This window comes from Spermophilus citellus, assembly GCF_964194105.1.
Source record: "Spermophilus citellus genome assembly, chromosome: 2".
In the NCBI taxonomy this organism is placed as follows: Eukaryota; Metazoa; Chordata; class Mammalia; order Rodentia; family Sciuridae; genus Spermophilus; species Spermophilus citellus.
Window position 1 is genome coordinate 210,161,938 of NC_138183.1, and position 21,430 is coordinate 210,183,367.

General features: G+C 46.7%; 1 protein-coding gene across 11 annotated transcripts in view; it reads right to left on the bottom strand.

The window, feature by feature from the left end:
• Positions 1–254: 254 nt before the first annotated feature.
• Positions 255–21,430, bottom strand: part of PLEKHA7 (pleckstrin homology domain containing A7) — a 211,191-nt gene continuing 190,015 nt past the window's right edge. For 7 of the 11 annotated variants that reach the window (XM_081280908.1, XM_081280914.1, XM_081280913.1 and 4 more), the window contains 11 exons: positions 17,273–17,381; positions 16,896–17,122; positions 13,557–13,745; positions 13,343–13,460; positions 12,237–12,340; positions 11,592–11,792; positions 8,733–8,891; positions 5,800–5,933; positions 4,909–5,051; positions 3,574–3,684; positions 255–1,688 (listed from right to left, as the gene is read on the bottom strand). In XM_081280908.1, coding sequence (XP_081137034.1) covers positions 3,584–3,684; positions 4,909–5,051; positions 5,800–5,933; positions 8,733–8,891; positions 11,592–11,792; positions 12,237–12,340; positions 13,343–13,460; positions 13,557–13,745; positions 16,896–17,122; positions 17,273–17,381 — 1,485 coding nt within the window. In that variant the 3' untranslated portion in view covers positions 255–1,688; positions 3,574–3,583. The remainder of the gene's footprint in view (positions 1,689–3,573; positions 3,685–4,908; positions 5,052–5,799; positions 5,934–8,732; positions 8,892–11,591; positions 11,793–12,236; positions 12,341–13,342; positions 13,461–13,556; positions 13,746–16,895; positions 17,123–17,272; positions 17,382–21,430) is intronic. The other 4 variants (XM_081280911.1, XM_081280916.1, XR_014020499.1 and 1 more) reach the window with 3 other exon arrangements.

Sequence of the window (21,430 nt, forward strand, 5' to 3'; positions counted from 1 at the left end):
TGAGGTGGGGGCCACCGGAGCAGTTGCTAAGCCCAGCCAAGGACTGAGACGCCAACCCTCCTTTCCTGAGACTTCCAAAGCCAATCAAATGTCAAGGAACTGTCATCAGGAGAGGATTTTCATAGGTGAACATAAGCAGGGGTGAGAGCTAAGAAATGAGGACTTTCCCAAGAAATGGAAAAAAAATTACCACCACCACTTGTGAGAGAACACAGCCAGCAAGAAACAGGAAACATATCAGGTTAATATTTTAATCTGTACATCACATTTTTTTTTGCAAACCATCACACCTTTATTTAAATTAACTTCTTCTTGCAAAATAGTCATTTCATTTTTTTTCAACAAAATCTTATAAAGGCAAAAATAAAATTTTATTTTGGCAAATGTCATGAAGTTGATACTGGCAGCATATGGAGTTGGTTAAAAATAGATAGCAACTTCCAAATATATTCAAGATTTTTGTTTGTTTTTCTGAGCATAGTTAAATTTTGATCTAAAGTGTGGCTCCACCCAATGGAGGTTTTTGTGTCATCATTTTCGGTATAGAAAATATCATGATATAAATTAAATAAAGGATCATAAACACTGCACCTGGCTTGGTAGCCTCCTCCTCATTTGGGTCTGAAAGTCAAGTCCAAGTCCTGCCATGGTGGCCCCACTGGTGACAGGCCCATTGGGGATGGTGGAGAGCACATTGCTTGTTCTGTTGCTACCAGACCCAAGTCCTAGAGCAGCTGACCTGGGGCTCTCCAGGGCAGGCAGCCAATGTTCCCAACACAGCCTGCCTGAAGGGAAGCATTCAGTCAGGGATTTTCAGACAGATGTCACCTAGTGTGGAGCTTATTGCTACAATACAAAAAAATTGATTCATCTTACCTTTTCTGTACCTCAAAATGAATGTGTATGTGTGTGCATGTATATATTTTTTTTAATAAATTGCTTTTCTTCTGAGAAGAGCCCTTTGCTAAGGGAGCCTCCTGGGCAGGTTGGAGAGGCCAAAGCTCTTGATCACACTGTTGTCCCTAAACCAAAACCAAGGGCCAAGTTGTAGACTTGGGTTCCCCTTGCATACTGGTGGAGTTTCACCCAGAGCTGGTCGTCAGGTCAGGTCAGGTCAGGTCAAGTCAGGGATGGCTCATCTCTGCAGCCAAGGGGCCCTCTTTTCTCAGACAGCATGCCAACAAGATTAATGCTGGAATCCACTGGAAGCACATTGTCAATCCAACATTCCCCTGAGTTCATCAGTAGTTGGGACTGACCTCTTCTTGCCCTGCCTTTATCCCCACCACCCACACTTACCATCCCAACAGTACCTGAATCTATATGTGCAGCAACAAAATCCTGCATTCTCACCTTTCCAGCCACTCAGCCCTTGAGGTGAACATTATAAAATATATTCTGATTCTAAAATACAGTGTCAGTATTTTACAGTGTATATCAAAAGTGCTTTTTGTTGCTTGTAAAAAGGAGTCTGAATTGAAAAAGTAGTGTGTGTTAGGACTGAGCCCCATAGGGATTGTCCCATGATTGGTGGACTGCTCCTTCTTCCAGCCAGAACCCTTGCTCAGCTGGAAGGGGTTTCCATGGGGGCAGAAAAGCCGATCTCCTGGGAGAAAGTTGATTCCACTGGGCCCCTGGCTCCAGGCTTTTCTTCTGCACAATGGGTCACGGTTCCGTCACTGCCTGGGCTGGCAAAAAAAAAAAAAAAAAAAAAAAACATGAGATAATAAGAGGTTGTTGGGATCCCTCCTCATGTCTGGAAAGTAGGCAGTAGGCATGTCTGTGCACACACGACAGAGGATGGCAGACAGGCTTGACAGAGCAGCAGAGCACAGGGCTTAGGCAATGTGGCCGCTGCTGAGGGACCACTAGCTTCTAGGACTCTTTGGCTCTGGGCCTCACCCTGTTTCTGCTTCTAGGAAGTACACCAGACACATGCAGGTCCCTAAACTGGATCTCTGTGCAATAGAGCAAAGGACCTGGGCAAGACTCGGGGGTCCATTTATGGCCCTGCCCTTCATTCATTGAATAATTCTGTATAACTCAGCCTCTGTGGGCTGTTTTTCTAATCTAAAAATAGAGGATCATACCACCCTCCAAATGAGGCAGTGAGGGGAAGAAGAATATGGATGTATTATAAAAAGAGCATTCAAGGCCTATAACACCCCAGAACCAGAGTGGGTGAAGCCTCTTTCCTATCTCTCTGCCTGTGTGGTATTATCCCTCTCAGATCTCTAGGAGAAAACCACACCCTACCATGTTCCTGGAAGGCCCCTAAAGCATTTACAAAGGACCCAGCTGAAGCATCTCCCCAGGATTCCTAGTTCTGGGCTTCCTCACCACATCTGAATGCCAGGCCCAAGAAGGCTGACCTCTTCCTTCCACCCTCAGGCAGACTTGGCCAGGGAACCAAAACCTAGGGAATGCCCAGCTGGAGGACCTCTGCCAAAAATCATATTTCCACCTGTGGCAACACAAGTAGTGTCCCTCACTTCCCTCTCTTCAGACATCTAGAGCTCCTGGGGTGGCCCAGACAAGTCCATGAGTGGTGATGGAGAACAAAGGCTCTGGACTACACCAAAGGGCTTCAAACCCTGAAACTTACAAGCTGCGATTCCTTGGACAAGTCCCTCAAGGTCTCTGAGCTTCGTTTTCTCATCTGTAAAATGGGGGTAAATATCTTCACAGGGTTGTTGTGTGGGTCAAAAGAGACGTTTAGCACAATGCCTGGCACATAGTAGGTACTCAACAAGGTTAACTATAACAAATATTAAAGGAAAGAGAGGGAAATACTTTGCAAAATGACAGTGACATGGACTGTCAGGGGAGGGACCAGTAAGACCTCTATCTGATCCTTCCCTGTCCATGTGAGGCAGCAACTGGCACAGGACATGAGCCCACTCAAAACCCACCAGACGTGGGCCTCCTGGTTCCTGGTCCAGGGCTCATTCTCTACCCCATGCTGCATCTCACCACGGGGAGGGTGAGTGGGTGGTGCCAGACCCCCCCCCCCCCGACTGGCTGAGAGCCAATTGTATGTGGCTCTGGGCCTCTCTAAGTTGCTAAGTGATTAAAAAGGCAGTCCCAGTCCTTGCTCTGACATCAATGCTGTGTGACATGAAGGGCACCCAGCCTGCTTGTGCGCTGGCCTATCTGGCCTTTTTCTAGTCTTGCAGTTCTTCAATTTCTTTGGTTAAAGCCTGAAAGGCCAAGATCTAACTCTTCTTTTTCCAACCCCCAAGGCTGGCAGCCACGGTCTGTGCTGGTCTTTGGGTTGTCAAGTTGTCCTGAGGAAGGAGAATAAGATGTGTGGAGTGAGATTTCAGGGAGGGAATGATCCAGGTTGCGGTCTCTATAGTATGGGGGCTACCGAGGACAGAGTACCTAAAAAGCATCAATTCTCCAACCTGCCTACTATCCAGGTGGGTCCCTCCAGCGGCCACTGTGCCAACAGAAGGGGACATCAGCAGGAATCACTGCAATCAGCTCAGCAGGGTAAGGAGTTGGGGGCATGCTTAGCACTAGGAGAGGAGCAGAGAGCAGCGCAGGGGCACGTCAGGCAGGGGCTCTTACTTGGAAGGTGTTAGACAAAGGTGTAGTGGAGTCCGTTGCTTAAGGGGGAGTAAGGTGGCACCGTCCTGGAGGACAAGGGGGCTTTAGGCGGGAGGAGGGCCAGCTGCTGCGCTAGACGGAGCACACATGAATTAAGTGATGTTTTAGACTCATCTACTCCTGTAGCACAGACACCCCACTTGGCAGGATTGGGTGGCATGGGCCCTGCTGACCCCCCTAATGACCTGGGCCTGGAAGGATCCAATGCCTGTGGTTCCTAATAGGTCCTGAGACAGAAGAGGAAGCAAGAGCAAGGAAAAGTGCAGTTCATTACTGAGTTGGAGGTGAAAAAGGCCACCAACTGACCAAGGATGATGGAGCTGGAGTGCCCAGCTGCTGGTGGTAAGGGAGTTGAAGATGGCAGATCCAGAATTAGAGCAAGCACAGCAGAGAGGAGGGGCCTTGGGGTGAGGGTAGTCTCATGGGAAGGAGCTCAGAAGTTGCTGAGAGGAGCCCAAGGTCATTAGGAAGAGGGGTCTGGATGGTTGTCTCCTATGTCCTTAGCTGTAGAGCACCATGCTGACCACCTCTCAGCCCTCTCAGCATGTCTTTGAAGGGAGTGAGGATAGCAGGGATTTCAGGGACTCTACAGGGACAAAGAACAGTTTTTTGCTGAGACTATGAGCCCTCTCTTTGTCACGGGTCACTCCCATGGCCCCCTAAGGTCAAAGCAAAGCTCTACTTCCCACACCAGACTCCCCAGGGTGTCAGTCACCACAGGGCCCTGAAGGCCCCACCCTTCCATTACTAGATCCTATAGCCAGAGTTGGAAAACCTGTAGAGACTTGTGACACCACTTAAGGTTCTATGACCATCCCCACACCAGAAGGAGCACCCCTGGTCAGAGGCAGCACCTAGACACACAGAGGTCTCCCATACAGAGGGGAGACATGGGTGGAGGAAGGAGTCGGGAGTCCCCTTTACAAACACATGCACACACCCATGTGCCATGCAAACACACATGGTGATATTTCTTTCCATTTGGCTGTCAGAGCCTCACTTTCCAAGTTCTGCTTTCCGGCACAACATGCTCTGATGGGTAAACAGGGAAGAAGCACCAGAGGCTTTAATGCTCTTTCTTCATGAGGAAACAAACCTTAGCCCTGGCCCCTTGGCTCAGGGGCCTGACAAACCTGAAGTCGCACAGCAACACCCTCCAAGGACAGCACACCCTCTAGTCAGAGTTGGCTCTCAACTGCCAACTTCCACTGACTCCCTGGGACAGGCTGTGTTGGGCCCAAGCCCCAAGGAACAGCAGGTGGGAACTGGGTCTTAGAGGCTGGCATCAGGCCTTACCTGCCACCTGCTTACTGCGCTGGGAGGCCTCAGAGGCCAAGGCATAGGAGATGTTGATGATACGCTCCTGCTCTTGCAGCTGCGAGTCCAGGTCGGCCAGGCTGTTGTGGTCCTGGCCTGACGTTGGCTGCAGGTTGCACATGCTGCAGGGGGGCAGAAAGCAGATGATAGCCCCTCACCGCCCTGGGCATCAGCTCAGGAGTGAAGGGTTTTCCTGATCTGGAGGTTCTCAACACTTGGGGAGCATCAGGTACAAACTGTGGACTTTCTCCCAAGACTTAAGAGTACATGCTTCTCCCCAGTAATCCAATGATTATAGGAGGGTCACAGGCATTAAGTTAAGGGCTCCAGCTGGAGGCTCCTGTTAAATTCAGACACAAAACGGCTAACCTAGCTCTGAGAGGGAAGCTCATATATGACAAGTTTCTGAAGCTATGGAGGCAGAGGAGCCACTTCCTAGGGTTCCAGCCCAACATCCAGGATAGCGGGCAAAGCCTCTGGCACCCTCAGGACAAGGCTGGGGCCTGGTCTACAGGTCTGTGTGAGGAAGCAAGGGCCCAAATGCTGGGAGGGCCATCACTAGAGCTAATCTCCAACTGAGTCCACTTCAATTCCAAACTGGGCTCCATTTCTCACATTTTCTAGGATCGCCAGGGACAGATTTGGGAGTGAGAGTTCCTGTTGTATTTTAGGACTTTCCAGTTGATTTAGGTGAGATTTCTCACTGATCTGAGGACCTGACTGCTCCCTCCAATGAGTGGAGCTCATCTTAGACAGACATTGACAAAACATGCACCCCAGCCAACTGGCCCCGGTCTCCTCACATATGAGATGCCATGTGGGGCCAGTACTAGTGGGATATCAAGACTAGTAAGACAAGCAAGAGATGACCTTGACCGGGCGAGGATGTTGCGAATCTTCTCAGCTTTCCGATACCGTGCCTGCAACTCCTCCAGGCTAGGTGGCTCTTCAGGATCCAGCTCCACATAACGCTCAGGGATAGAGACCTTCTCTGGTTTGGATAGCTGGGGAGAGGACCAGGAGGTAAGGTGGAAGGGAAGGCTAAGATGTTTTGGCTTGGGACCTGCTTTCCCCACTGTCCCACCATGAGGAAGTCCACAGAGATGAAGTAACTTGCTGAAATCATAAAATGAGTCAATTGTGGATCAGGATTTGAACCTGGTTTGACACCAAAGACAGCTATACCAGACAACCACTTATGGTGGGGTTGATAACGTACCAACTTATCAACCTCCTCTAAGCTAAGAAAAGAGAAAGGCAAGGCCAAACGCCCACTGAAAGCTTTTAAGAGAAAAATGATAATCCTTAGGGCTGCCCTCAAGGCCCTAGTGATCTGGCCCCTGTGACTTCTCCAGCCACACTGACCTAGCAGTTCCTTAAGGGCCGCTCCAACAGTGGGGCCTTTCTTCCTGCTCTTCGCCTGACTGGGATGCTCCTCTTTTGCTTCACTGACTCTCATCCTTCAACCCCACCCCAATCCCTTCCCCAGTCCTTCTTCTAACCTCCATTACTCTCATTTTCTGTTTATCACTGTCTCTCACTGTCTAATGCAGGGACTGGCACTCAAGTAGTCCTTCATCATCCTCTTTGAATGGATGATGGGGCAGATGGATGAATGGATGGATGGAGAGATGGATGTAAGAAAGTGATAGTGGTTTCTGTTCTACAAAAGTTCTTCTGATCTAGATAGGAGGCAGCTATACTGTATCTGCTGCTTTCCAGGAAGGAAACAGACCTACCCCCAACCCTCAAAGTATTTAATTCACCCAGTGACCAACTCAATTTGGTAAAATAATGCTCAGGATTAAGAACACTAAAGGCAAATTTCGCAGGCCCTTATTAAAATGGGGTTGATTGAAGCTCCCCTAAAACAAGTTAAATCTGATCCTAGGATGAATCTAATTTTGGATTTATGGAGGAAAAAGAAAATAAAAATGGAATATCATTGGTTCAGCACACTTACAATGGAGTCAGGAGGCCCCTGTTAATCAGATCTCAGATTTGTCTGCAACAGATCCTTTGAACTGAGCTGCAAACATGCCCACCTAGAGGTGAGCTTATCTTTGAAATACTAATAGCTGATGACATTCTGTACAACAGATCCCTCCCCACAAACTATCCAGACTCAGACTGCATCCAATCCCTTTCTTACAAGAAAGCTTAATTTTTGTCAGCAACAATCATAATTCCTAACCCCCCTTGTGGTTTAATGCTACAAATGTAACCATCATTTTGTAAAACCTCAGAACATACTTTCAAGAATGCTTGAATCTTGTTTTCCTGGACTGCAATTCTAATTAGCCCCAAAGTAGTTTTTTTTGTTTTTTTTTTTTTTTTGGTTCTCAACTTGGCTGATTTAATTCACGGCCAACAGATTTAAACTCATGTAGCCCTTGCATTTTGCTGAAAGATGGCAAGAAATAAGCTCTTCTCTGTTATTTCCAATGAGGACAGATCTAGAGGAAGGAAGTAGATTACATTGTAGCAGGAGGGATTTGGGTTAGAGATAAGGAAGGATTTTTTTCCCTGGGCTGACCAGCAAATTAGGACGCTATAGTGCACATGTGTACTGCCAAGACAGCACGTGGAGGCTTCTTTGTGAATCTGAGAAAGTAAAGATCTTTGGTATTTCAGCAGCCAAAAAAAAGGTCAAGGGGCAGATGACCAAGCTTTGTTAACCCCTGAAGTCCCAGCTGACTCCCAGAAGCCAGTAACTCCATAAGCACCTATTTGCCCACATAAAGCTCCTTTGTTCTCAAAGCCCCCATGAGTGCCTAACCAATCAAGTCAGGTAGATCCTACTGGAAAAATCAGCTTGTGAGTGGTCTGGCGATGCCTCTTAAAAACAGGAGGAAGGTACCTGGAGGCATAGCTCCCCTTGGCACTCATTCTCAGACCAGACAAACCTGTGGGGGATGTTTATTAAAACCAAATCCATCCGTCATGTGGTGAGAACACTTCTCCTCATGCAGTTTCAGGGCAGGCCAAGTCTTTGTAAAAATGTTTTCTTGACATTTATGGGCCACGGTGATTCATTCAACAAAGTCTTCCTTCAGTAAATATTTACAGAGCACTTACTGGGTGCTGACATGGTGCTAAGGATACAAAGGTGAGTCAATAAGTCACAGACACTGCCCTGGAGAGCTTACAGATGGCACAATACAGGCCACAGGAGACCATGAATGTCTAGAAGACCCAGACTGTCATCTCCTGCCCCTTTCTTTTCCCTGGGACGGAGGTGGTTACTTGCTTTCCTAGGCCTGCCCTGTCGTGATACACACAAGCCACAAGAGGGCGACAGAGGAATTCAGACCAGAGCTATTAGGCACCATCTCTTCACTTTTATCCTGGCTGGAAATTTCAAGGTGATTTTCAAACCTGTCCCATGTTTTCCCCTCAGTCTGACAACACAAGTCAGCTGGCTGGACAGTTACAAGGTTAACTCTTGGTATTCTAGGGAACCTTTTCTAACAATAGCATCTACTGTCTCAACAAATATACTGTGTGTCAGGCTTTCTGATCACTGCTAAACCTCCTAGGAATTATATTGAGTTGCTTAATCCCACTTTATTAATGAGGATTGAGAAGTTACTATTATAATTTGTCCCAAATTACATCAAAACACCTAGGTTCCTTTTATTGCTTCAAGCTGCTATCCATTCATTCTCTTGGGCCAAAGTGAAGCCAAATCTTGTCTCCATTCAGGACATACCCTTGGTGGGAGGGTTGATCAGGATGGCAGTCCAAAGGCCATGCCTCCTTGTGTGGGGGGTGGGGGACATGAAGGGAGCCCCTGCCCTCACCTCTCTGCTGATGTCCAAGTCATAGTCTTGAGGTTCCAGGTCCAACTCTGTGACAGGCAGGGCCTGCACTTTCAACCAGCCATTCTCCTCCTTGTCTTTTCTTTCCCCTTGCATGGCTCGTTCCAGTAACTGCAGGTCAAAGTCCTGCTCTCGCTTCCACTGGCAACAGAATAAGAAGGTTAATTGCAGTCACTTCCTGACTGCTGAGAGACTTGTTGGTCCACTTTTGAATGAGTCCTTCAGGCATGGGGCCCTTGGGAAGATGGATCTGTGACCCATCAGGGAAAAGTATTGTGCTGTAACTCTGTATGTAATGGAGAACAAGGTCCTTGTTTCCTTCACATGGCCCATTTCACATTGCTGATTGCTCTCTGATCTGGGACCCCCAGAGTTCAAACATGCTTTCTGTGGGCAATATAAGTTTGTGATGGTCCCCAGGGATATTGAATGCTCCCACGTCTGAGAGCAAGACCCCCAAAGAGACCCTGGAACAGAGCTTCCGATGGTAGATTTGGCTTGTGTGCTGCCCCACAGGTGATAGGCCTTTTGGGTTCAGAAGCCTTATGTCCCAGGTTCAGAAACAATGAATAAAACAAGCCTTTAGGGTCTTGCTAAGCAAGTAGAATAACCAAAAACCTATAAGGTATTCCCAACAGGATCCATTTGGGGTGGGGGATACTGTACCCACAGCAGGGCTGAGGAAGTCTAAGAAGGAACAGGTTGGACCCAGTGAAGCAGACAAACTGTGGTGTATGACAGTATTTGGACGAGGCACTTTCTTTAGACTAAATTATGTATAATTGAAGTGCTAAATCAAATGTAATAATTCCAAGGCTGTTTCACAGCATCAACTTTGTAACAAGGAACTCTTCATAAAAGAGAAAATGTAATCCAACCATTTTAAGATCCAAGCACAACTGCTCAATTCTGTGGTGGTTCCCTGTTCACCCTGGGCCTGTGTCCTCACAGGCCTCTGACTGCTGAGCAGGTTGTTGAAAACAGAGCAGGCTCAAAGCCTCTCTTCTCTTGAGCAGGAACAAAGAAGGTACTTACCCATCCCAGGTCATCTCCTCCTCCCAACCCACCCACCTCAGAGCCCTATGCAGTCATGGCCCTCAAGTTGTTCCAAACCCCAAACCCATAGCCATATCAGCACATTTCACCCATTCATGCACAAGCTCTCAGTACTGACTCCAAACTATGTCATCGCCCTTGGGTGATGGTTTTCCAATTACAGGATTAGGTAGCTGAAGTTCAGGGATGAATTATTTTAATGATTCAAAAAGAAAATGCACATTCTCTTACACGCTCAAGTTCTCCAAATAGAGACAAGTCCTCATTTAAACCCGGCCTGATTGTTTCCACAAACAGGAAAAGTCCACTACACTCTAGAGAGTACCCTAGGGAAGAACCACGCCAATCCATTGTTATTAGGCAACACGTTTATTGGCGCTGATGCAGAGACTTACACAAGTCTTAAGAGAAAAATTACAAGGTATTCAACTTATGAGTTTTAGATAATCTCTACATTTGAGACATCAGGTTGTAAAAAGTCAGTATTAGCCCATATGACATTTGCTTATGAAGTTTAGAAGTTACCGGGTTTGCAGCTTTTAAAGGTTTGACTGTCCTGGGTCTTATCCCTTTGGTATCTGAGCTAATAGCTGCAGAGAGTCCCTCTGAATACATAGTTTATTTTGCTATCAATTCAAGTTATTAAATATTAGAAACACAAAAGGTTTTCCACAAGAAATTATGTGATAGAACTGAAGGAGTTAAAACCGAACAACCTCAGATTTGGTAGCACTTATTCAAACATACAATCTCTGAAGTCCATGTATACTGTCCAGGTATAAGGCATGGATTTTGATAAATTTATAATGCCCAGACCTCTGCCAATGACTGTGGTCCTCAGGCAGCAGGTTGGCTCAAGCTGTGGGGCAGCTTTAGAGTCAGTAGACCTGCACAAAGGAGGGCAACAGAAAGGTGAGTGACATCTGGGGGTGCTTGCTAAGCTAGGGAAACAACAGAGGCTATTACAAGCCTGGTAACAAAGAGCACAGGCCAGTTAGACAATGTTCTTTACAAATCAGAAGCTTCTGTAAACACAATCAGGCAGGATTAGAGAGGTAATGAGCGGTAACACTAAAAGCAAAAGAGCTTGTGCAATGAATTAGGGAAAGAACAGTCAGGCTAGAGGTCTAGGGAAACATGGGATTTCAAACAGAAAAGTTATATAAAATGTTTCCAAAAGGGACCTAAGGCGACTCTGGGCAGGATGCAGTGCCAGTGAGCACCACCAGGGGCAGCACCAATCCCCTGGCTCTCCTGGGCATCCTGAGGCCTCTCAGCACCACATGCTGCAGGAGACCACCGCCTTTGAGATTGTGGGCCACCAACCCTTGGTCAGCTGACTTCCTTTCCTCCAACATCTGTTTGGAAAATTGGGAGGCTGGTTGGTTCGCTTGCACTTCTCCTCAAATCATATCGCCATCTTCCTCCTCAACTCCTTAAACTCCAAATTCCCAAGTCCTTAATTCAGCTGAAAGATCTGAATGCCTGCAAAAGCCTCTCTCGTGCTTAGCTTAGAAAACTGACTGGATATTTTCTCACACTCCTGGAACTCTGATGTGGGATCCTCTTTCCTGCTCCAGTTCCAGGTCACCCTTTGACCAGCTCACACATGTAGACAGGGTCGAGGACAAATAGCCCCATGGGATGTTCTCTCAACCATCTATGTTAGTGAACAGCCCACTCACTCATGGGTGTGTCGTGCTTGTGTTTGGGGAACTTGGAGAAGCTGTGCTCAGTTCGAGGGAAAGCTCTGCTCCCTGTCCCAGCCCCGCCTGCCTAACATACTGAGCCAAGATCTCCAGGGAGCGGCTGGTATAGGTAGCGGGATGAGGGCAGGCCTGCCCTTTCTCCTTGGCTCAGTGTCTTCTTGCGCTCCCGGACCAGGGCCTTCTGGTGCCGCTTCATGCGCTCAAGCTGCTCCTCTGCACTCATCTTGCCCCGCTGGTGGTCCCCTGAGTACAGGCGCTCCAAGGCACTCTTGGGTCTCTGAGGAGGAGGAAGTGAGAGACACAGAGCAGCTGGGCTGGGAACACAGAGGGCAGCCGCCCTTCTGAGTTCATTCCTTTTCTTAGTTTCTCACACTCTCTGGTTGGACTCCTCTTGGCTATGAGATCCACTCTCTCTAAGCATCATGATGGTCCTCACCACCTTTCTGGGCAGCACCCCATTCTGCACATGCAAACACTGAGGCCCAGGCCTGTCCAGTTGGACACATATGCAGCTCACCAGGATGCATATTTCTTGGGCTCCCTCCCACGACCCTGCCAGACTGGAGATGAAAATGAGGGTCCTCAGAAAATAGAGAGGCAGGGCTTTCTTGACAGGCAGTGGGTGACAGGACCCTGAACTCCCAAGGGGCTGAGGTCACCTCAGAGGCTGTTCTTAGTGCTCATAGAATTGCTAGTCAATGTCCAGCTCAAGATCACTCACAAGAAAAGTCACCTTGCTATTTTCAGCATTTAGACCCCTCCGGAGCGTGACATAGGGAGCGATGGTGGACGACTGCTGGAGCCTTGATGTGGACCCTGAGAGCCCTTTATGAAGAAAGAGGAGTCAAGCATATTTGTGGTGAGGTAGACAGTCGTTGGCCCTTCCCTAATCATCCCCACTCCCATGAGGGACCAAGAGGGCACAGCCAACAGCCCATTCAACTTTTCCTTCATTCTCCTTAGAGCAAGGCCCTAGAGGATGTGGGTCAGTCCAGAGGTGCCCTCTGTCCCCAACAAGGGACAGACTCCTTGCAGATCTGTGAACTACTCTAGGCATCCCTTCCCTACAGGAGCCCTGGGCTGTGTGGGTAGAAGGTGCCAGTACCCTCCACCCCCTGCCTCCTGCTGCATTCTCACGCATCCTGCACTACCCAACTCGGGATAAGGAGGGCAGAAAGAGGGGTTCCACCTGAGACAGTGTTTAAGAAAAGATTGAGTCTTAGGGTGGCGCAAGAGGAGAAACCCCTCTGGAGGGCCTGAGTTAGCTTGCTGGTGGCAACAGCCCAGCACCCCAACCTGTAGGTCAGAGCCCTGGGATTGTCTTCTGACTCCCTCACCAATAGCTAACTGGCAAGTTATTTAACTTCTCTCAGCCTTAGTTTTCCCAAGTTCTAAAGTGGGAAGTAGCAATTCCCTCACAGCACTGCGAGTATGAGGTCTATATAAAGTACTTAAACAGTCTTGAGTTTTATAGTAATTGCTATTATCATTGTTTCCAGCGACAGATATAATAAAAGAGGAAGAGGGGCTGGGATTGTGGCTCAGTGATAGAGCATATGTGAGGCACTGGGTTCAATCCTTAGTACCACATAAACAACATTAAATAAACAAAATAAAGGTATTATGTTCATCTATAACTAAAAATATTTTTAAAAAATAAAAGAAAAGAGGAAGAGAATTGGGATATAAGTGAGAGGAAGAGAAACCAGGTCCTTGCTTTCATCAACCCAAGCCTTGGCCTAACGCTGCAGGCAGCTATGGGCTGAGGGGTGGAAGCAGTGTGTTGTGGGATTCCCCCAAAAGATTCTGTAGAGGGTCTTGTCTTACCTCTGCCTGGCAGTGTCTGGTACCTGCTCTCAGGTCCCTCAAGTCCCAGGGAGGGCTGAGTCATGTCCCCACTGAGGGTGGCCAGCTCGGGCTCACTAACGTATGACCGCAGCTCCACCTGTGAGCAGTGTAACACTGTCATACCTGCCCAGCATCACATCACCTTTCCTCTCCCCACTCTCAGTGGACAACCTCAGGGGTCCTTCTAGCTCACCCGCGAGTCCCCATTCACACACTGCCCCAGCTCTCGGTCTCGCTTCCTCTCATCCGACTGCCGCTTGAGGCCCCGCACAGAAGTGTGTCGGATGATAGTGGCCTCTCTTGGCAGAGGTGGCACAGCTGGAGGCTGGTCTTCTGGGCTGTATAGTTCAGGGAGTGGGGGTCTCGGAGGTGCCTCCTCTTCCTGGTTGGAAAAAGAACCAGAATCAGTGCCCAGTGGAACGGAGCTGGAGGGAGGACTGCTGAGTGGCAATGCCACACTGGTGACCTAGTGAGCTGAAACTTCAGAGACAGAACAGAGCGTGAACATTTCCTCTGGAGAAGCTGTGAAGAGGGGACATGCCTCTGCTCCAACTTTATTCTTCCCTTTGACTCATACATTTTCTATTTTTCAAAGTGTTATCTGTATGTACTGTGTCCCCAAATCCAAGACATAGGCTCCTGGTTTTGTGCTTGGCATTGAACCAAACTGTCTACTCCAGTTCTTTGGCATTCACCGCAAGAAGGCAGGCTGCTAACTCTGTGTCATTTCTTTTTCTTTTTCTTTTTTAAATATTTATTTAGTTGTAGATGAACACATAGTATCTTTATTTATTTTTATGTGGTGCTGAGGATTGAACCCAGTGCCTCACATGTGCTAGGCAAGCACTTTACCACTGAGCTACAGCCTCAGCCCCACTCTGTGTCATTTCTGAGCTGATGACAGTACCCACCCTGCAGAACAAACATGTTCTCCACCCCACTGTGCTAAGCCTTAGCTGGCCCACTGCTCCTGCACAGATTCTGGATCCTTCAACAGGGCAAGGATCTGAGCAAGAACAGAGTCTACCACTTCTTGCCCTTTCTCTCAGAAATGTGCATGGTTACAAACTATTTCTTCATTCCTGATTCCAGACACAAGAGTCAGTCATAGGATGAGCGACTCACTGCCCGCCCTGGGATGTTACAAATGTGACTGTTTTCCTTGAAACTCCTTGTTCACAGTGCTTTCTGAGGGTTGTGGCTCCTCTCCACATCTGCAGACTGGCCCCCGTTTACCATGCACACCCACTAATGACCACCTCGCCTCCCTCTTCCTATATTCATCTTTTCTTAGCGTCATTTGGCTTTGTTTTTCAGATTTTTGCAGAGTTCAGGAAAGGGTTCAGTCCAAGCTTGCTTTGCAAAGATTTACCAGAATTCTTTAAAGCAACACACTTCACTGATGTGTAGAAAGTAAACTACTTAAGATACCCACTAATTCTCTGAGAATCAGCAGTTTCCAAGCTTGACAAGACATGGGGATCACCAATTTTTACAAAGCTCTTCAGGAAGATACGCACAAAACACTGACTGCCTATGATTGAAGAGAACAGAATGTCTACAGAAACAGAGTGTGGGAGGGAGATGTTTTTTCATATATTTAGAAAATATCTTTTGGTTTTACACTCTTTTGGGATTATCTAATTTAAAAATGACATTAAATTCAATAGAAGAAGCCAAATAAAAGTGAAAGACCTATAGCTAAACGCAACGATGTGGATGATATTGTTGAAAAGATGCAAGATGAAAGGCAGTTCAGTGTTACATACCAGCATAATTAAAGTGCTCAGGGATGAAAACACAGATGGTCAAACTAAAAGAAAAAAGCCAGGGAATATTATACATAAATTAGGATCATGGTTACTTCTGGCAGAAAGGGAGGGGCCTGGAACTGAAAGGGGCCTACAAGTCTAAAGACTCCTTGAAAGTTTGTGGGCAAAGTTCTATTTGTTAGTCCAGATGTTAGTATAACATGAGTGGTCCCTTCATTGTTGTTTAATTATATTTTCTTGTTCTATGTTATTTTCAAGATGTTAAAAATCAGCATATGCAACGTAAGTGCTAACACTGGTAAGCCCACATGTACTACAACAAGGAGAAAAGACCCCCAGTGACCCTGATGCTCACCTGAGCAGAAACAGCCCTGCCCAGGAGCCATAGAGGACCAACTGTGAGAAGTCTGTGTGATTGTCTACTCAAGGGAAACTGAAGCTCAGAAAAAGGATGGACATACCCAAGGACACAGAGAGAGAACAAGGACCAGACTCCAGGCATCCGAGCTCCCAGGTTGTACCTTTCCCTCCTATTCCTCGACCCAGATGATGGGCACCCTGCTGTACATCAAAAGCCATCTGCCTCAGACATCTCTGCTCTCTGTTTTGGTATTTTATGGTTGGTGCTCCAATCTGCTTCTTAGATCTAGGACTATGAAGGAGATCTCAAAATGGGAAAATTCACAGTGACTCTGAATGGGTCACAGGCCACACCTGCATCTAACTCTGGGTCACAGGCCACAGAGGGAAGCAGGTGAACGGTGAGGTCCAGGGAATGCCTGTGCTTTCCCAGCACTGTGTGTCAACCTAATCAGAAGCCCTGGGCACACATAGTTCCAGGCAAGGCTCCTGCAAACCTTTGTTGGCAAAAACCAGGAGCCCCACATGCCAAGGTCCCTTCAGCTCTGGCTTCCCTGCCTTTGGGTCAGACCCCTTTTGTTCTCCACACAAGGCTGGCCTTGTTGTAGAGGTAGAGTATCAAGGCACCTGACCACATCTTCTATTTCTTTAAAATCTCCCGTGTTCCAAGATCTTGCCAAGAGCTTGGCTCCTCTCTATGCCAAGCAAGCCAAGGTGTTGGTGCAGGCTACCCCACACGGGCCACAGACTTGACCCAAGGACCTGGGATGGGGGTCCAGAATAAAACAGAAGAGTACAGAGATGCTGGCTTTAACATCTAATATGGAGACCTTTGGCGAGTTTCAACACCCTGGGGCTTTAGTTTTCTTCTCTATGGGATGGGGATACTGTCTTTCCTGTCCATACCCTATGAGGCTACATGCAATCTCACAGACCAGCACAATGCTCAACTTGGGGGTGGGAATAAAGATACTCTTGCTGGAAGGAGCTCCTTGCCCAATCCAGGCTGTGTAACTGCAGGCAAGCCTCTGCAGGCCTCCTCAGACCCTGTGTACGGACAGCCTCACCAACAGCCACACAACCCTCTACACGGTGCAGATCACAAATTCCACCCCACTCAGTCCAGTCACTTCTTGCTGGGCCTCAATTTTTCCAACAGCAAAATGGGAGGGTTGGGCTAGACTATCTCTCAGAACTCTGCCAGTCCCAAGAGCAAAGGCACAAGAGCAGGGTAAATACAACTCCTTAACTGCTCAGGACCAAGGACTCCAGTGGGTTTCTGTGTCCTCAGGTTTTCTACAGAACCTCTCTCCCAAGATAAGGTGATCTGAGGACAGAGAAGGGCAGTCAACAGCCAGAGAGGAAAACAAGACACTCAGCTCCCAGTCACCAGAACTTACCACTTTGGGCTTTGTCTTAGTTGGTGACTGAAGGGGGGATGTCACTTTCCTCAGTTGGGGTGGGTGAGGTCGGTACGGCACATAGGTCTGCAGCTGTGGGAAGAGGCGAACCTCCAAAGGGGTCCGCACAGGGCTGGTAGGAGGGCTGGGCTGCAGGGGTGGCTTGCTCTCAGAAGTGGAGAGTGAAGGCACAGGCGGGTGAGGGAACAAAGGCACCGTTTTCCTCTCTAAGGGACATGGAGGGAAATAATCATGGGATGGAATAAAGATGCTACTCTTTGGGGGACCAGTGGAATGATAGTACCACAAAGATCTGCACCTCCACCGCCATCCCACCCCCCCCACCCATTCCCCACACCCAGGGAGATGCTCCTCACCTGGATTTTTGACTGATTCCACCAGGATTCTATAGTTCTCTTTATTTGTGCTCAGGCCTGCAAGGACATCTTCGATCCTCCACAGATCCTTCTGTATCTGTGATTTCTCCTGAGGAAGGCAAGCAGGTGGTTCATTGCCTTCTTAGCTCCTTTACCAGAATTTTCTTCTTAGGATTTATCTTGCCATTTCATACAGTCCCTCCCCCTGAGGGGCAGCACCTGCTTTAGAAACTGTACCAGGACTAGGGTCAAGCCTGTTCACAGCCTCCTAGGGAAGTGGATCAAGGTCTAGGGAGAAATTCTGGAATAGCTTTCACCAGTTCAGTTTGCCTATTTCTACCTAATTTAAAAATAGACTGTTGTAAATATTATAGGATTCTATTTAAATACTGAGTGAAGTATCTAGAGTAGTTAATTTCATAGAGACAGGAAGTAGAATAGTGGCTGCCAGGAGTGGGGAAAGGGAGGATGGGGAGCTGTTTAATACTTTTGTTCAAGTGTAAAGTTCTGGAGATGGGTGAACAGCAGTGTGAATGTACTTAACAATATAGAGCTGTACTCTTAAAAATCGTTAGGATGGCCACGCATGGGTAGTGCATGCGTGAATTCCCAGTGGCTCAGGAAGCTGAGGCAGGAGTATCTTGAATAGCGAGACCCTATGCAACTTAGCAAGACCCTGTCTCAAAATAAAAAATAAAAAGGGCTGGGGATGTTGTTCAGTGGTTAAGCATCCCCGAGTTCACTCCCCAGTACCAATAAATTAATCAATTAAAAATGGTTAGGATAAAAAAATTTATGTTTGTATAGTTTAGCAATATATATATACTGTCTTATGCAACCATAGCAGCAGAGGAGGGAAGGCAAGGACTGGAGGTTAAATTACCTCTAGAATATTAACTTTTCTTTTTTAAAAAAAATATTTATTTTTTTTAGTTGTAGGTGAACACAATATCTTTATTTCATTTTTATGTGGTGCTGAGGATTGAACCCAGTGCCTCATGTGTGCTAGTTAAGTCCTCTACCACTGAGCCACCACCCCAACCCCTTAACTTTTCTTTTTAAAATCAGACCAGAATCCTGGGGTTTGAGGCTTAGTTAGAAGTACAATGGGCAATGGATATTATTTGGCCATAAAAAGTGTTGAAGTACTGATACGTGCCACAACATGGATGAACTCTAAAAACACTACACTAAGGAAAAGAAGCCAGGCACAAAATGCCATGTTATATGTTTCTTTTATGTGAAATGTAAAGAATAGGCAAAGCCATAGAGACAGAAAGTGGATTAAAAGTTGATGAGGGTGGAGTAGGGAATTGGGGAGATAGGGAATGACAGTGGGCACAGGGCTACTATTGAGAGGTGATGAAAATGTTATAAAATTGTGCTGACAGCTGCACAATACTATGAATACACGTTGTACACTTAAAAAGGCAAATTTTTCTGGGTGCGGTGGTACACTCCTGTAATCCCAGCAACTAGGGAGGCTGAGGCAGGAGGATCCCCTAATTCAAATCCAGCCTCAGAAACTTAACAAAACCAACCCTAAGCAATTCATTGAGACCCTGTCTCTAAACAAAATACAAAAAAGGGCTGGAAATGTGGCTCAGTGGTTAAGCACCCCTGGGTTCAATCCCTGGTACCAAAAAAAAAAAAAAGTGAATTTTGTGGTATATAGATTATAATATGGTAGAACTTTTTTTTATATAAAAAGCACAATGGGAAAAGAGCTATGCTATATGATCATATGCACAAATTACAAGCAAGATTGGATAGGATGAGGACCTAAAGGAGATGAAGAGGGGCCTGATGTGGTTAAGGGGTTGTGGCCATCTTCTAATGGGGTTGTGTAAACTTCAGATGTAGTTTTTTTGTGGTCCTGTAGATTGAGCGAAGGACATCACACATACTTGGCAAGCACTGCAACTGAGCTGCACCCCAACCCAGATGTAGTATTCTTTTGATTTTTAAGTTACAATGGAGGGCAGACAGACTTGGTCCCACTCGACGGACAAAACGAAAAGCAAGTTTCACACCCCCCATCTCCTCTCAAGGTTCTTGGATGCCCTTCAACCGGAAGAGTTCTCACACTACATGATACTTACCAACCTGCCCAATTCCACAACTAGATTGTGTGCTCCTAGCTCCCTCATAGGGTCTGGTACTTAGCAGGTTTTCAGTGCATATACATTGAGTGAAAATGTAAAATCCTCAGTTAATCTTCATGTAAAATCCTCAGTCAAATACTTTCCAACAGCTATGACAGCAGATGTCCAAAGGCTCCTGTGCCAAGAGGGCTCATGCTTCCATTCTCCTTGTCCCAACAGCAAAGTGTACCCTCGGGGCTGACAAGCAAGGAACAGGCTTGGAACTCAGCCCCACACTCAAGTACCATCCTGAAACAGGCAGGCGCACTGCTGCCCTTACAGTATGTAAGTTAACAGGGATGGTCTCCAGAATTGAAGTCCCCAAGCTGAGTGCTTGGAAAAAGTAAAAGGGAAAACATTTCTCCTCTTCCTTTTCCTTAGCTCTCAAGCAAAGCACTCCTGTCAGCCCATTCTCCTATCCCTTTTGCCTTTCTGACATTTCTACATGTAAAAGAGCAGGGAGGAGCAAAGGCCAGACAGTCTCTTTCTCCAAGGGTGATAGAATTTTGTAACTTAACAATGAGGTGTGGGGGAGCTTTGGGGAGCAAGGAGGTAGGGTTTTATTCCTGTATCCTTATACCCCATGGGTGGAAGGCTGTCAGCACAGGTTTGGACTCCCTGTCCAGGGTCGGGAAGGGAACACCTACAGGTAGCCTCACCTATCACAGCTTCTTGCCACACTGTTCCCTGGGTATTCTATCCCTTGGTTTCCTTAATGACTAGGCGGCCATGAAGACCTTTACAAATAAAGCTACCCACTTCACTGAAAAGATTATGAACTTTCTCACAGCCAAACCAGGTTAACAGAGATGAATTTCCAAGCCATTACTGAGAAGTTGCAGATGGGTTGCAAGCATACCCCCAGTGTTCATGATTTGTCTAGGGCTTTAACAAATTTGTCTGGCCTAGGATTACACAAAGAGCCTAGCACAGAGCCTGATCAAACAGGGCTTATGACTCCTAGGTCATTGAAGCACTCAGAAAGCTTGAGCAATGCCATGGAGCAACATTAACATAAAGCCATAGGCTTGTCCATCTGCTAGAAACTTAAAGGAATCAATTCTCCAGGTAGTTTGTAACAAGATCTATTTTACTCTGCAGATTCATGTTTTAGAGGGGAAAAATGATTCTGAGTCTATTATGTATTTAATCACTATGAAATAAAGCACAGTAGGAACACAAATACCCAATAATCATATTTAAAAATGTTTAACTTAAGCCTAGAGTGGTGGTATAAGCCTGTAATATCAACTATTTGGGAGACTGAGGCAGGAAGATTATAAGTTCAAGACTAGCCTGAGCATTTGAGAGACTCTGTCTCAAAAAATAAGAAAAGAGGCTGAGGCTGGGGCTCAGCGGTAGAGCGCTCGCCTAGCATGTGTGAGGCACTGGGTTCGATCCTCAGCACCACATAAAAATAAACAAGTAAAATAAAGGTATTGTGCCCAATATAGCTAAAAAAAATTTTTTTTTTAAAAAAAGGACTGAGGATATAGCTCAGTGGTAGAACACCCCTGGATTCAATCCCTAGTAAAACACACACAAAGACACACACACAGTTTAACTTACCACTAATTAAATAAATGTAAATTAAAGCAAGATGTCATTTTTAGCCAACAGACTGGCAAAAATTAAAAAGACTGATAACATCAAGCGCTGGCCAGGATACAGCAAACAGACTCAGCGTTCTCAGTCATGCGAATGGGAGAGTAAATTAGTGCAGTCTTTTAGAGGGCAATTTGGCAATATTTATTAACTTTTTTGTATTTAAAAATACTTGTGACTGTGGTGCATGCCTGTAATCCCAGCAGCTCAGGAGGCTGAAGCAGGAGGGGGTTCAAAGCCAGCCTCAGCAAAAGTGAGGCACTAAGCAACTCACTGATACCCTGTCTCTAAATAAAATACAAAATAGGGCTGGGGATGTGGCTCAGTGGTTGAGTGCCCCTGAGTTCAATCCCTGGTACAAAAAAAAAATTTCTTACTGATACATAAAAACATTAAAATTATACATACT